The following is a 13,060-nucleotide window of genomic DNA, read 5'->3' as shown; positions in this document are numbered from 1 at the left end:
CTTGGGATGCCCAACTTTCACAGAATCACAGAATTTCTAGGTTGGAAGAGACCTTTAAGATCACTGAGTCCAACCCATGTCACAACACCTCAGCTAGATCATGGCACCCAGCTTTCACTGGGATCCTGGCTGTACCCTTGAATGTTTGGGCACCTTTTCTCCCCTGGCTCAGGAGAACCAGGGGAGAAAACAGCTGAACCAGGAAGGGGATGATAATCTCATTACTTTAGTTTGGAGCCTGTTTGTGAGCTTTGCAGCCTTTAGGGAACTAGAAAACACCAGTGCCTAAAAAATCAGAGCCACGAGTTCTCCAGTGCCAACTGCTGCAGACACAGGTAAAGAACTGGCATTCCAACATTCAGGAAGCTGCTCCTGACTACAGAGGGCACACGAAGAGCCAACAGCACAACCTAGGGTTTGCCATGAAGCTGGAAATAAAGGCCAGAGGATGTGCTCAGCTAGAATGATGCACAGGTTACCTGTGAGCTGTATCTTACCACTTCTGCAGCTCTTGGAAATAATCACATCAGAAACAACAACAGTAGGATGGAATATGTTTAGACTTTTTCCAACACCAGCTCAGTCCCACAGCTTTGGAAAGAATGTCTTACATTATAGGAAGGTATTTTCTTCCTGTCATTTAGTAAGGTATGAAAGAAAAGAGAAGATTTTTGTCTGATGTCTAAAGATGCCCAGAACCTGACAGTAGCAACTTAAAAAAAATGTTTAAAATACTTCTAAGAGATGCAGAAATGTTTATTTTATTGGACATTCCATATCTATCTATCTATCTATCTATCTATCATCATTTTGTATCTTTTACTTCCAGTTTTTAAGTTCTGGAAAAGCTGAGTGACCCTTCCTGACTTTTTCCTAGTGCAGTAAGCACATGCAGCCCTTTCCCTGGGTTTTTTCCATCTCTCAGTGTAACTATGGCCATGAACAGAGGTGCCCATGAGAATGTTGGTCATGAACACAAGAAGGGAATGGCTTTAGTGGTTAAGAGGATATGTGAAGGGTTTTTGGAGGACTTTTTTTCAAGATTACACCTCCAGTTATTCAGTTGCTTTTTGGCAAACAAAAGTTTGTGGGAAACATTAACAAACAGTAAGTCAAGAATGAATTGTTTTGTTTTGTTAAAGAGTTTGGTTGATTTTAGTGATGAAGAATCTTAAATGTGTGAGTTTTCACATGAATATCTAGTATTTCCTGTAATAACATCAGCAGGTCATTAAGCCCTTTAGGAAGCAGTTAATAAACAGGAATTAGCTAGCCTTTTGCCCCTTCTCAGTAAACAATGCTTATTCTTCCATTACAACGCCAGTGCTGTGGTCATTGTGGTGTCACAGGTGAGCAAGACAAGACTTGCAGGGAGATGTAATTTCTGTGATGGATTGGTGGGATAAAAAGATAGTGCCTACTTGCAAATCTGTTTTCATTCTTGCTTTTATGATGTTTGTGCTCATCCCAAATGAGATTTGCAGGTTCTCTGGTAGGTAAAACGTTGGCCATCAGCTCACAGCCAATTGTCCCACAGGGCCCTGGATAAAACCCTTTTTGTTCTGTTATGCCCTCCTGCTGAGCTGTGTCTGTGTGCCCTGCTGTGCTCTGTTGGTGGTGATGCCAGGCAGGAGTTTGGCTGTAGCCCTGAGAATCACACCACAATCAGAAATTCTATCCTCCTGTGATGATCCCCACTCTCCAAAGCCTTGCTAGGGATGAAAAGGAAAGCATGGGCTGACTGACAGGTAACCTCCCAGGGCACCTGAAGCATCAGAAGTCAGAATTACAGCTGGATTTCCTCCAGTGTGGGGGAAAATGAGCTCCTGTGCACCTTCTGTGGGGCAGTGAAACCTGAATCTTATCAACAGAGCTGCAATCCTGACTTCATTGTCCTCTGTCCCTCCCTGTGGTTCAGGAGCATGGCAGGAACACTGGCACAGAGACCCAGTGTAGGTACAGCAGAACGCTCCTGAGGTCGTGCCCAAGCAAATGTGCTGCACATTCATGTCAGATTTGCCACTGTAGGACTTTGCTACTGTTTGTGAATTTGATCTTGCATCATTTTCCTCTTGTCTCTTTGGACATTGTGTGGTTTTGAGAGGAAGTTCTTATTTTGGCTTGTTCCCAGGTATTGAATTGTCCTTCTTTTAATGTCTAATAAAATCTTTCTGTCATTATTATAAACTGAAGAAAAAAATTTTTAGTCTTCTCTTACTAGGAGGTTGAATGAGTTGTTTGTGGCCTGAGTTTATTTTCTAGTCTATTAAAGTGGTGTTTTCTAAATAATAAGTTCTAAACCAGTGGCCACAAACTCATTAGAGCTGCCTGTATACTCCTTGCCTTTTCCTGGCAGTAGTGACCCCCACACTGGATGGAAGTCACCATTCCCTGCCAGCTTTCACCTGCTCTTATTTTCTCCATGTCCTCACTACATGCAGGTTGTGGCTGCTGTACACAGCTCCAGTTGGGTACTCACTGTGCTGCAAGGGTTTGGTGCTTCTCCTGTGGGACAGAGAAGGATGCCAAGGGAAGAGGCAAACACATCTCAGAGGGAATTGATTTATGCAGGAGGTACCTGTGATTAAGCTCCCTACCCACTGGATGTCACTATTGTTCCACAGAAATTTACCCATGGAATATTTATCTAGCACTGAGGGCTGACAGCAAAGACCATTTGCTTGCAGCAAACTGGAAATTTCTAATTGTATGTGCAGGCATATTGTATATTTATGTTGATTTTGCAATTGAATTTTATATGAAGGCTCACCATTTTATACTAATAAGAAAAGAGAGCTTTGCCAAAGCTTCAGCTGTGATGACTCTGGAGGTGCAGATAGTGAGTCATGAAAGCCAGCCAGCAGAGGAGCTGGCAGTCATTATACTCAAGCCACTTGTTCTCATTATTATTCTCTTACTCTGCAGTTGCTGGAGGTGATCTCAACATGGTGAATGAGCATTACCAGTCTCCTCCAATTTGCTCAGTGCATGAGTTATTTTCTTTTCCCAAAGATGTGCATTCTGTGTGGTGTGTGACTCTGAAGTGGCACTTGAACATTCCACGAGCTGGGTCTGTGAGGGGCAAGGAGGAGATCTGGGTGCAAGGGCTGGGTTACACTCCCAGAGCACAGACAGAGCACTCAGCCTCTGTGTGATCCAGCAAATCACCTCAGATCTCTCACTCTGTGTGCCATGGTCTCTCTGTGTCTCACAGAAAGTCCTGACTGCCCTCAGTGTTTTTGGGGTGCTACAACGAAATGAAGCAGTCTGGTGATTCCACCTAACATTTGTCTCAACGTTGTCTAAATACACATAGATGCCAACCCAGTGACAATGACACTGGGCATGGAAGAGTCCTGCACTTTGTCTGCAGCTTGAAAAGCCCTGGTCTGCAGTGGTAGCCCCAGAACACCATACATGTCCCAGGAAAAGGAACAGTAAATGACTACAGATCCCAAAAACAAACAGAAAAAAAGAAATTACACACATCTTCAACACCCATTGCTGCTCTCCTAAAACTGGAATATGAAGGTGGTATCAGCTCCATTAAAGAGGAACCAAGTCATGGGAGGCATTTGGTCACACCTTCCTCAACTCAGTGCCTAAAATGCTTGTGTGAAGGCTCCCAGGTTTGTGAGAGCCATGGTAGCTGCTGTGGCTCTTTGACATCCTCTGAGGATTGCTTGGCATCACCCCAGGGAGATTTCAACAGGTTTGTGAGAGACTGGCGCCAAACTATCCAAAAACCAGGACTAAGTGGGATCAAGATTTTAGATACTGGAGAGAAGCAAAGGAGAAATTTCTTTGCTGGAACCTTTGAGGCTTCAGCACTTCATTTGTATTCAGGAGAGGGGCAGCCTTTCATGGGGACTTAGAGCTGCTCAGCCAAGACCAAGTCATTCCCACAAGATTATTAGAATTTGTGACTCTGGTGGCCTTGCCACCCAAACCAAGTCACTGCTGAAGTATTTCATTTGCCAGTGGTGAGGCTCAGGTTAGCTGAGTTCATGTGGGTTTTGCCCACATGAAAACAAGGATTTCATAATGTGTTTTAAGGGGCTGTGGAGCTGGTTCAAAATGCTTTCTAAGCCATGGGCACTAGGGTGGGATTTAAAACCTTGGCTGCCAGGCCTTGGGCTGTGCACAAGGTTCAGAGAGCTGCACTGGGTGTGTGTGGTGTGTGCCCAGCCAGGGGCTGCACTGCCACACACTGCCCCACGTGTCTGGGGACACCTGCAGTTCCCAGGCGGGGAGGGGATTGGGGATCTGAGCATGTCTGTGCATGAATGCACCTGCTGGCTTTTTGTTACCCATCCAGGATTAATGGCAGACTGGCCTGATTTGCTTTTTCATGCCTATAATTGATTATTCCAAGGGAGCTAGTGATGGTTTTACAGGTAGCACTTTCTGAGTAATGTTTAGAACAAGGCATTAAAGAAACACAAAGCGTAATAAGTCCAATTCAATTATAAACAACTCTCACAATCACAGTCCATTAAGAGGTTTTACAAGATGCATTGAATATTTCTGAATAACAAAAATTCTTAAGTAATAGTATGGGATTATTTTCTGATTGCAGTTAGCAGTCCTAAAATGAAATATAAAAAATTAATTATATTTTTATGTGTATTTATATTTGTACACACACACACGTGTGTGTGTGTCTGTATGTATGTATATATGAACATCCATATGTTTTGGGGCAATTCTCTTGTGTTTTGGCTGTGCCCAATGTTAGTCAGCACTGCAGAGATGAAAGCCCCTGAAGTACAGGGATGGTTGTTAACATGAAGTTTATAGCAAACTCTAATGCTTCAGTGCAGAGATAAGCAGGATGTGCTGGTAGAAAACTGAATCCTGCAGTAGCCTGGATAATTAAATGTGTATTGACTTTTTAATAGCAGCTTCCCAGGCACAACTGAGGTGCAGCTCTGCTGTGCTGCTGAAGTGCCTCAAGCACTTGCACTGTGAATGCTGTGGGGTCCTGGTGCTCAGGGAAATGGGGTCTCTCTTGCAGGGCTCAGCACAGCTCCAGCTTCCACCCTCAGCTATTTCCTCACTACAGTCCTTGAAAAGGAGAATGGTTTCATTCCGTGAAAAAACCCCAGCCCAAACCCTTCCAAGCGTATTAGTAGTTTTAAGAGACGTTTCTATCTTTGTTTTCACTGTATTGAGCATGTTTCAAGGTGATTTTCTATGATTGGGTTTTTTCAGTAACAATTCAGGAGAACCTTCTGTTAAGGTTTTGCTTTTTCTAATCTGCTGCAGTGAAACTGCCTTGTAGAAATATTCCTTCCCCAGTGGTTGAAGATGTGCAGTTTACAAAGCCAAATCAAGTTGCAAAAATGGAGATAATTAAATTACTGACTTCTATAAAGGTGCTGCTGTGTTATTTCATACCCTCCCTTCCTGATTATCAAAATAAGAGGTATGATTTAATTGCAAATATGGGGGATATTCTATTCTTCTGCAGCCAACAAAATGCATGATTTTGGGAGAAGGAAGGCAGGGAATAGCTGGGTTACAAATCTGTATTTTGCCCACAACCACTGCCGTATGACTAGACATTAAAACTGAATATGTGTGAATTCTGTAATGTCATTAGGGTTTTGGTAAGAGAGGAAAATGATTTGTCACTGATTTGTGTAAAAGGATTTTTGGGTGGACTACTCTCACATCAGTGAGTAACCAGTTTTCTCTGAAAGCTCTGTGCAGCTGTAGTATGTCTAAAATGCACAGTGTTTGGCATTTTAAGTGATGAAGCTTTATTTAGTTATTAGAGGGACACTGTGCAAAACATAACACACAACCTTAGCGAGCCTAGCCCAGCCAATAAACAGAAACAGAAGAAAATGATGGATTTTAATGGTTTCCTCAGCTACATAAATGCCTTTGACAGTCCTGAAAAGAGAATTCCTAATGAGAGCTGAAACAAATGTGTGCAGGAAGTGGTCTTGCTTTTGCTGCTGCACATTTGAGTTCCTCTAATTGCATCAATAAGGAATTTCTGCTCCTCATCTAATGAATGCCTTTTGACTATTTTCTGAAAGGCAACTGGATGTAGGGATAAACACTGGCACCTTTTGTATGAAGTCACATAAACAGGTTTCAATTGCTAGCTATTGGCCCTAGAAACACTGGGGTATAATGCAGTACAGTAAATACCACTGTACCTTTTCATTTTTAATTTTTTATTAAGCCTAGGTTTCCCTCTGCTTTGCCTCTGGTGTGATTCTTAAGGGTGCTTTTTAGTCTCTCTTGTGTAGAGCAGCAATCAGGCATTTTTTCAGAGCTGTTCCTGCACCATCTCTACCCTCAGACATCTCAGAATTCATATGATACTACAGCACCCGGATCTTTACTTCATTCTGGGCTCAAAAAGTGAGTTTTAGAGCAAGGACTGGGTTTGGGGAGGCAGAGGGGGATACCCTGAGTTTGATTTTTTTTTCATTGTTGTCATTTTTCTCCCTAAACAGAGGCACAGTTGGTGCAGGTGCAGTGGATTACTTATGAAGGAAGTTTTCTATTTAAAAACAAGAGAGACTTTAATGAGATCAGTAGAGGGTTTGCACAATAGGTATTGTATTAAACCAGAGCTCAGGCTTCACATTGATTGCGGTATTTAAATTTCAATGAGTTGATTATGTATGAGAGTAAAATGACCAGTATTATGAATGTACAAAAAAGGGACATGGAAGAGCTGTGCCAGAAAAGTGAGAAAAACGTTCCCTTTATAGTCCCTAGAGTTCAATAAAGCACCACTATTTCCCAGCCTTTAAAAGCTCTTTTATCACAATGGTTCATACCTCGCATTCCCTGGAGCCCGATTTGTTGTACGTGCAGGGTCCCGTTCCATTCAGCAGCATCTCACTGGTCTCAGTGTTGGTGGGTTTGTAATCTACATAAAATTCCTGTGTGCTTGGAGTCATTTGCTTCAGCGACTGTCTTTTCTTTCTCCTGTGCCTTCGCATGAGCGAGCGCTGCTGCAGCTGCTTCATGCTGGCAGGGTAGCGCTTCCACGACACATAGATCACCAGCAGGATCACCAGCACCGACAGGAAGAGAGCCACGCTGCCGGCGATGATTTTGTGGAAGGAGATGTGCTCCGCGTCGTGCTCGGGCTCAGAGCCGCCTTCGGGGGCTCCCACCGTCGGGGGCACGGGGGGCTTGCTGTCGTGTTTAGGCCTGGTGAGTTTTGGTTTAAACGTTGGCTTTGGGAGAGCTCGTGCCAGTTCGAACCTTTCCGTGGTACTCTTGCCACAGATGCTGTAGTTTTTCACTGCGTCAATAACGTTCACCCCTTGCAGCTCTTTGGGGCTGGCACAAATAATTGTATTTTCCCTCAGCCCTTTAAAACTTTTAAGCCAGTTTACCAGAGAGCAAATGTTTCTGCTGCATTCCCATATATTCCCGGCAAGGCTGATGTCATTGAGAGATATCCAAGAATCCAAAATTTCTTGACCGATAAATGTGAGCTTGTTTGAATCCAGGTTGAGGCGCTGTAAATTGGGCACACACTGAAAAACACTAGGTCCACTGAAAGCTTCTATTTCATTGCCAGATAAATCGAGTCTTTGTAATGAGCTCCAGGTCCAAGACATAGTTTGTCCTATCACACTGATTTTATTCCACTGTAAATAAAGGTTTTGAAGGCTGACTAGCCTTGGAAAAAGTGCCAGGTTGAGCTTAGAAAATTGATTGTGCTCCAGATGAAGCTCTTTCAGTCTGATCATACCTGCAAAGACATTCCTTGCTAAACTCCGGATGCGATTATAACCCAGGTCCAACAGTTCGAGGTTCCTGCAATCTTGAAATATTCGAACAGGAATGGTTCTTAGGGAATTGGACCGCAAATGTAAACTCAGCAGCTTCCTTAAGCCCCTGAACTGCTCAGATCCCAGAGACTGCAGCTGATTGTATGACAGATCCAAATTCCGGAGATTTGTCACAGGTCTGAAGGTATTATTAAGAAAATAGGAGATTCTGTTGGAACTCAAGATCAACTCTTTTAGTCTGCGTATTCCACTGAAAGCATTTTCGTCAATATTGCTGATGTGGTTATGGTCTAAATAGAGCCAGGTGAGTTGATTAAGACCTTTAAATTGATTGTATTTTAGTTTTTGGAGGCTGTTATATCGAAGGGACAAACCTAAACAACCAGCAGATATACTTGAGGGAATCTCCTGCAATTTCTGAGATTCACAATATACCATTTTGCCTTCACACCTACAGCCCTTAGGGCATCCTCGTTCAGCAGAAGAAAGCATTGTCAGTAATACAGTAGGGGCTATTACCAGAGCTACAGCTGATCCGCTCAGTAGCCTAATTACATTGAAACCTGGAAATAAAAACAACTTAGAAAAGTTATCCCCCCACACATCAGTCATTTTTTTCAATCATACTAATATCTTTTACTTCAGCAATCATTTACAAAGCCCTAGCTTGACTCGACTACTTTTCACATTGGGTTTTTTTCTTAAACTCGGCTTTTTTTTTGGTTTGTTTTAAGAATACCTCAATATAACTACCGACAAATAGTTGGGTAAAAGGTGTAATCCCTAAGCCATTTAAGTATAATAACAAATCACATCAAGGCAAGTTTACGGAGTAATTAAAGCACAGGCTATGCAGTAACTATGAACTATAAATTAAAAAGGTAACATGAAAAACATACCCATCCTTTGTGTTGTTCAAAGGTCGTCCTTAGGTCTTTTGTTTTTTGCTTAGTGTGCCACAAGCATGGCAGCCCCTGTCAGCTGCACTGTAGTGAGTCAGGGCTCGCTGACACCCAGGAAGAAAAATTGGACCCCTTGGGAGACGGACCGATTTTGGAACATTATTCTTTGCCAGCCGTGCGGAGCACTCCAAGTATAAATCAATCCCAACACAGCGTTCGCAGCAAAACGTCAAATTCTTCCTAGGTAATAGGATCTTCACGGATATTACGGTTTTGCATCTTTCTAGTTGGGAGCGCGGCTCTCACAGCGTCGCTTCATGGGAGCGCCCGTGGGTGGGTGCAGCCCGCGGCGCCGCGCTCCGGGCGCTGCCCCGCCGTGCCCCGGGCCCGCGGCTCGGGCGCGCCAGCTGCGGGCAGCGCGGCCCGGCATGCCGAGAGCTCCGGCCGACTGGGCGGGCTGGCGCCGGGCGCAGCCTTATGTAAAGCTGCCCCCAGCGGCGGCGGCACCGCGGGCATGTGCAGTGCCCGCCTTCCCTTGCAAACGAGCGAGCTCTGCCGGGAGAGCGGGCGCTGCTCGCTCCGTGCGCGCTGCCGGGGTGCCGGGCTGCCCCGACCCTCGCTGCGTGCTCCCGAGCGCTGCCCTGCATCCCTGAGCCGCTGAGACTTTCGTCTTAAGGGCTGACGTGACGTTTGTACAACATAGATACAAATTTTGGTTGGAAAGATTTTTTTTTTTGAAAATTACATTAGATGTGTTCACATAACCTTTTTGTTCCACTCACTATTTTTCAGACCCCTCAGTGTGTCTCTTATCAAGTGCTTTAGAGCGGACTCTATTTTTTACAACGTGAAAAATGTTTTTGGGGCTGACATTTTCCATTTTTGCTTTTTTCTTCTCTGTTATAAGACTCAGTGCCGGGAGGTTAGAAGTGAGTACTGTGCTCATTTATTTCCCAACTTGCTGTCACTTTGTTCCACAACACTAACGCTTCAACCACAGGCTTCCAGAGCCTTTACAGCACAGCGACTACGCAGCTTGGTGTGGTACCTTAATGAGGTGAATTGTTTTTACTGTTGTTCAGGACAGGGACAGGATTTTATGTGAAGGTACAGTAATGCTGAGCTTTTTATATGTGTGATGTTCTACAGTCATCAAATACCACCAGGAGAGCCACCTTGTCTTTGCTTGGTTTTCCCTTCTTCCCTGCGTGCAGTGGGGAAAGAACACATGCTCTCATCTGGGCAGAGCAAGGGTAAGAAGGTGTCACAGCAAATCCACCATGCTGGCAGCCTTCCTTCGCAGTGAAAGATGTGATCACAGATGATGGTGGGCAAGTGGAAAATCCTGGCTCTTTTTTGTGCAGGAATGGGCAGGGGGCTGGGAAGAATTGTGCTGCTCATTAGGAGTGCAGAGTGCAGTCCTCAAATGCAGCCAGACAGTGCTGAGAACCACTTTGCCTTTCTGGGGGAGAATCTGTACCCTGGGAATAATGTCCTCTGGCTTTTCCCTAATTATTCACTGCTGTGAGAATAGAATAACTTAGAATGAGGTGAAATCTACAATTTTCCAGGCATTAAAATGCCACCTTTGCTAGTACTTAGGCTGTGAATGACCTCAGGTCTACAGTAATCTCACAAGTATTAATGAACCAAACCAGAGCTCCCAAATGAGGAGTGCAGTCATTCCTGGCTAACACTTACCAACATCTTTCATGTCAGAAATATATTCCTGCGTCATGGCACATTCTGTGAGAGTTCTCCTCCTTGGGGCAGATGGGTGGGGAGGGAAAGGGTTAATTGCTCCATTAATCCCTGTCAGCCCCATCCCCCGAGCTCTGCTGCAGCTCCTTTGGGGCTCTGCAGGCTGCTCTGTAGGGTGGAGGAGCAGTGACAAATGCAGAGTGCAGTGGGAACTGAGCTCTTGTGCTGACAGCAGTGCCACGTGCCAGGCTGCTGTCCTGGTACAGGCTTTCCATCACTGCCCTGGGGTGTCTCTGCTCTTGATGGAGCAGGGACAAGACAGCTCAGACCTTTGGTAAGTCAATTTTCCTTTTGGAACCGCTGCTCTTCCTCCGTTGACAGTAGATGTCTGTGAGAGGTAAACTCTTCATTGAAATTACTCTTTTAGGTTCCTAAACTTAAATGGGCTGAAATTAGGTTTGTCTCTTCACCTGGTTCAAACACAGCATGTTAAATTTCCAATAACATCCAGATCCTTTCTCCTGAAGAATTGATGCAACTTAGTGTACGCCTGGCACACAGCCTTCTTCCCAAACTTTGCCTGTTCTCTGCCTTTTCTTTTTTTTCTTTCTCTCCCTCCTCCACCTTGGTTATGGAGTTAACAAATAAGTTCTTGGCCACCATGAGTCAGCAGAGCTTCAGCGGCTTTCCTAGGGTTTTAATAATTGCCAATATACTGGGCTAATAAGAGGGAACAGCCACTCTTTACCAAGAGTTATTTTCATTTTTCTGAAAGAGGTGAGACATCAAGATATGAACAGAGAGAGCATCAAATCTATGTTAATGGATTGCCAAATTGAATTTTCTTTACTGAGATCCTTTTTGAATTACACAAGCAGGAAAAGTGCCAGAGTTTTTTAAGATTACATTTCTGTATCTTTATACAGCAGAATAAGTTCTTCTCCAGTTGTGGAAATAAAGCTCCCAGTATGAAACAAATCCCAGTATGAAACATTTCTTATAAAATTTTAGGCCAATCTGCCCATGTAAACTATGACAAATAAAGAATTAAGTTAAAGCTGTGTTTTGCATCAGAAGAGACCTTTGCCTTGTATCAGCCATACCTTGTCTGTCAGTGCACCCCCATTCAACTCATGGAATTGGGCAATGAGACCTCGAGGCCCAAGTGATTGGATTCTGTTACAGGTGCAAAGAAAAATGTCTTAAGAAAAATATTTTATTTATTTGTGTAGTCTTGAACACAAAGCTCAAGTCTGTGTTTTGGGGTTTCAGCCCTAAACATAAACTGAGACACCACAGAACCTGAGATGCTTCTAAATTTTGAGTTTTATGACTCCATTACTACTCCTAATTTTTTCCTGGGCTTTTTCTGAGGGGAATATGGCATAGATCAGGAAATACAGTGGCAAATGTTTTACTAGATAACTCTTAACATCCATTCAGATGAAAAGAGATGTGTTGGGCAGAGCCTGTGATGAGCACGTAGTTTTCTTTGTCTTCACAACAGAGAAGTTCAAAGTTGTTTGGAAATGATGCACTATGCTAAGGTAGTGGTAGTCCAGATTTTTCTCTTGGTGCTAAACTTTATCTGCTAATAAATCTAGCAGATTTATTTCACTGCTATCTGATTTTGCACTAATTTGCTTCAGTTTAATTTCATGTTTGGTTTTGGGTTTTCTTACGTGGTTAAATTATAGTGTGTTTTCTTTTTCCATTTATTCTGGCTGAGTTCTCTGTACCTAGATGAAACTTCCCTATGGAAAGCTTAGTATGAACTGCAGCCAAAATTGTAAATTGTGAAAGAAAAGGTGGCATTCACTGTGAAAGCCTGTTCTTCTCCTGAGCTGGTTGGAATTGAAACTTTGCCCAGAGAAAAGGGGAAAATGCAAATTGTGTATTTTTTAGGATTATGAGAAGGCACCTGTAATAGCCAGGTACATCTCTTTACTAAGTACATTTGAAAAGGGGGAGTGACAATTATCAGGTATCAGTAGAATGGGAGTGAGGGGGTAGGGAAGTGATGTAAACTTCCTAGAATGTAAGAAACCAGGTGGGATTCCATGCAAATCAATGAAAAGCCTTCTTCTGTTCTGTCATATGGTTCACCTTAGCCTTCCTCAGGATATTCTATGCTTACTCTTTTAAATCCATTTAATGATGATGTTACAGAGAAGAAAAAAAAAATGGAAAGGTTTCTGTTACTCCTGTGAGAAGGAGTAACAGAATGTACATTCAGGAATGCAGTCTGAGCTTTTCTAGACACAGGGCATTATGTTCATAGTGCACAAACTTTGGAATTCAGACTAGAGCAGAATACAGCTTTTTTCTGCTCACAGCCAGAGCTCTCGGGCCTGGGAGTGCCTTTCTGTGTGAATCACACATCCCTTTGGGGAGCTGTAGTTAGCAAGTGCCGCGCTGTGCTCTGTTTGGGTTTATGAAGTGACACCGTGTGTCGTTCCCTTGGCTTTATTCCCCTATAAAGGAGCCAGGAGTCAGCTGGGTTAGCAGTTGTAGCTTGCTCTCAGTGGTACTGTGGTGTGCTATCCCTGTATCGTTAGGAGAGATAAGTCTAATAAAATGTGCCTGCAATTTTTGAGCCGGTGATTAAATGAACCTGCTGTTCCATGAGGATCAGATTAGAGCTGGGGGTGTGTAACTCCCAGGGTAAATATCAGAGCGTGG

The 13,060-nt window shown here is 43.7% G+C and overlaps 1 protein-coding gene across 3 annotated transcripts in view; it reads left to right on the top strand.

The window, feature by feature from the left end:
* CTNNA3 (catenin alpha 3) overlaps nt 1–13,060 on the top strand; it is a 416,298-nt gene that overhangs the window by 177,065 nt on the left and 226,173 nt on the right. The window contains exon 1 of one of the 3 annotated variants that reach the window (XM_059476986.1): nt 7,072–7,188. The exons of the other annotated variants lie outside the window; for them this stretch is intronic. Within the exon in view, the coding sequence (XP_059332969.1) occupies nt 7,081–7,188 (108 nt within the window). The 5' untranslated portion in view covers nt 7,072–7,080. Of the gene's footprint in view, nt 1–7,071; nt 7,189–13,060 lie in introns of those variants that run through there. 3 annotated transcript variants of the gene reach the window in all.

Source organism: Ammospiza nelsoni, chromosome 8, assembly GCF_027579445.1.
Source record: "Ammospiza nelsoni isolate bAmmNel1 chromosome 8, bAmmNel1.pri, whole genome shotgun sequence".
NCBI lineage: Eukaryota > Metazoa > Chordata > Aves > Passeriformes > Passerellidae > Ammospiza > Ammospiza nelsoni.
The sequence above is the reverse complement of the archived record's forward strand: the minus strand, read 5'-3'. Positions and strand labels throughout refer to the sequence as shown.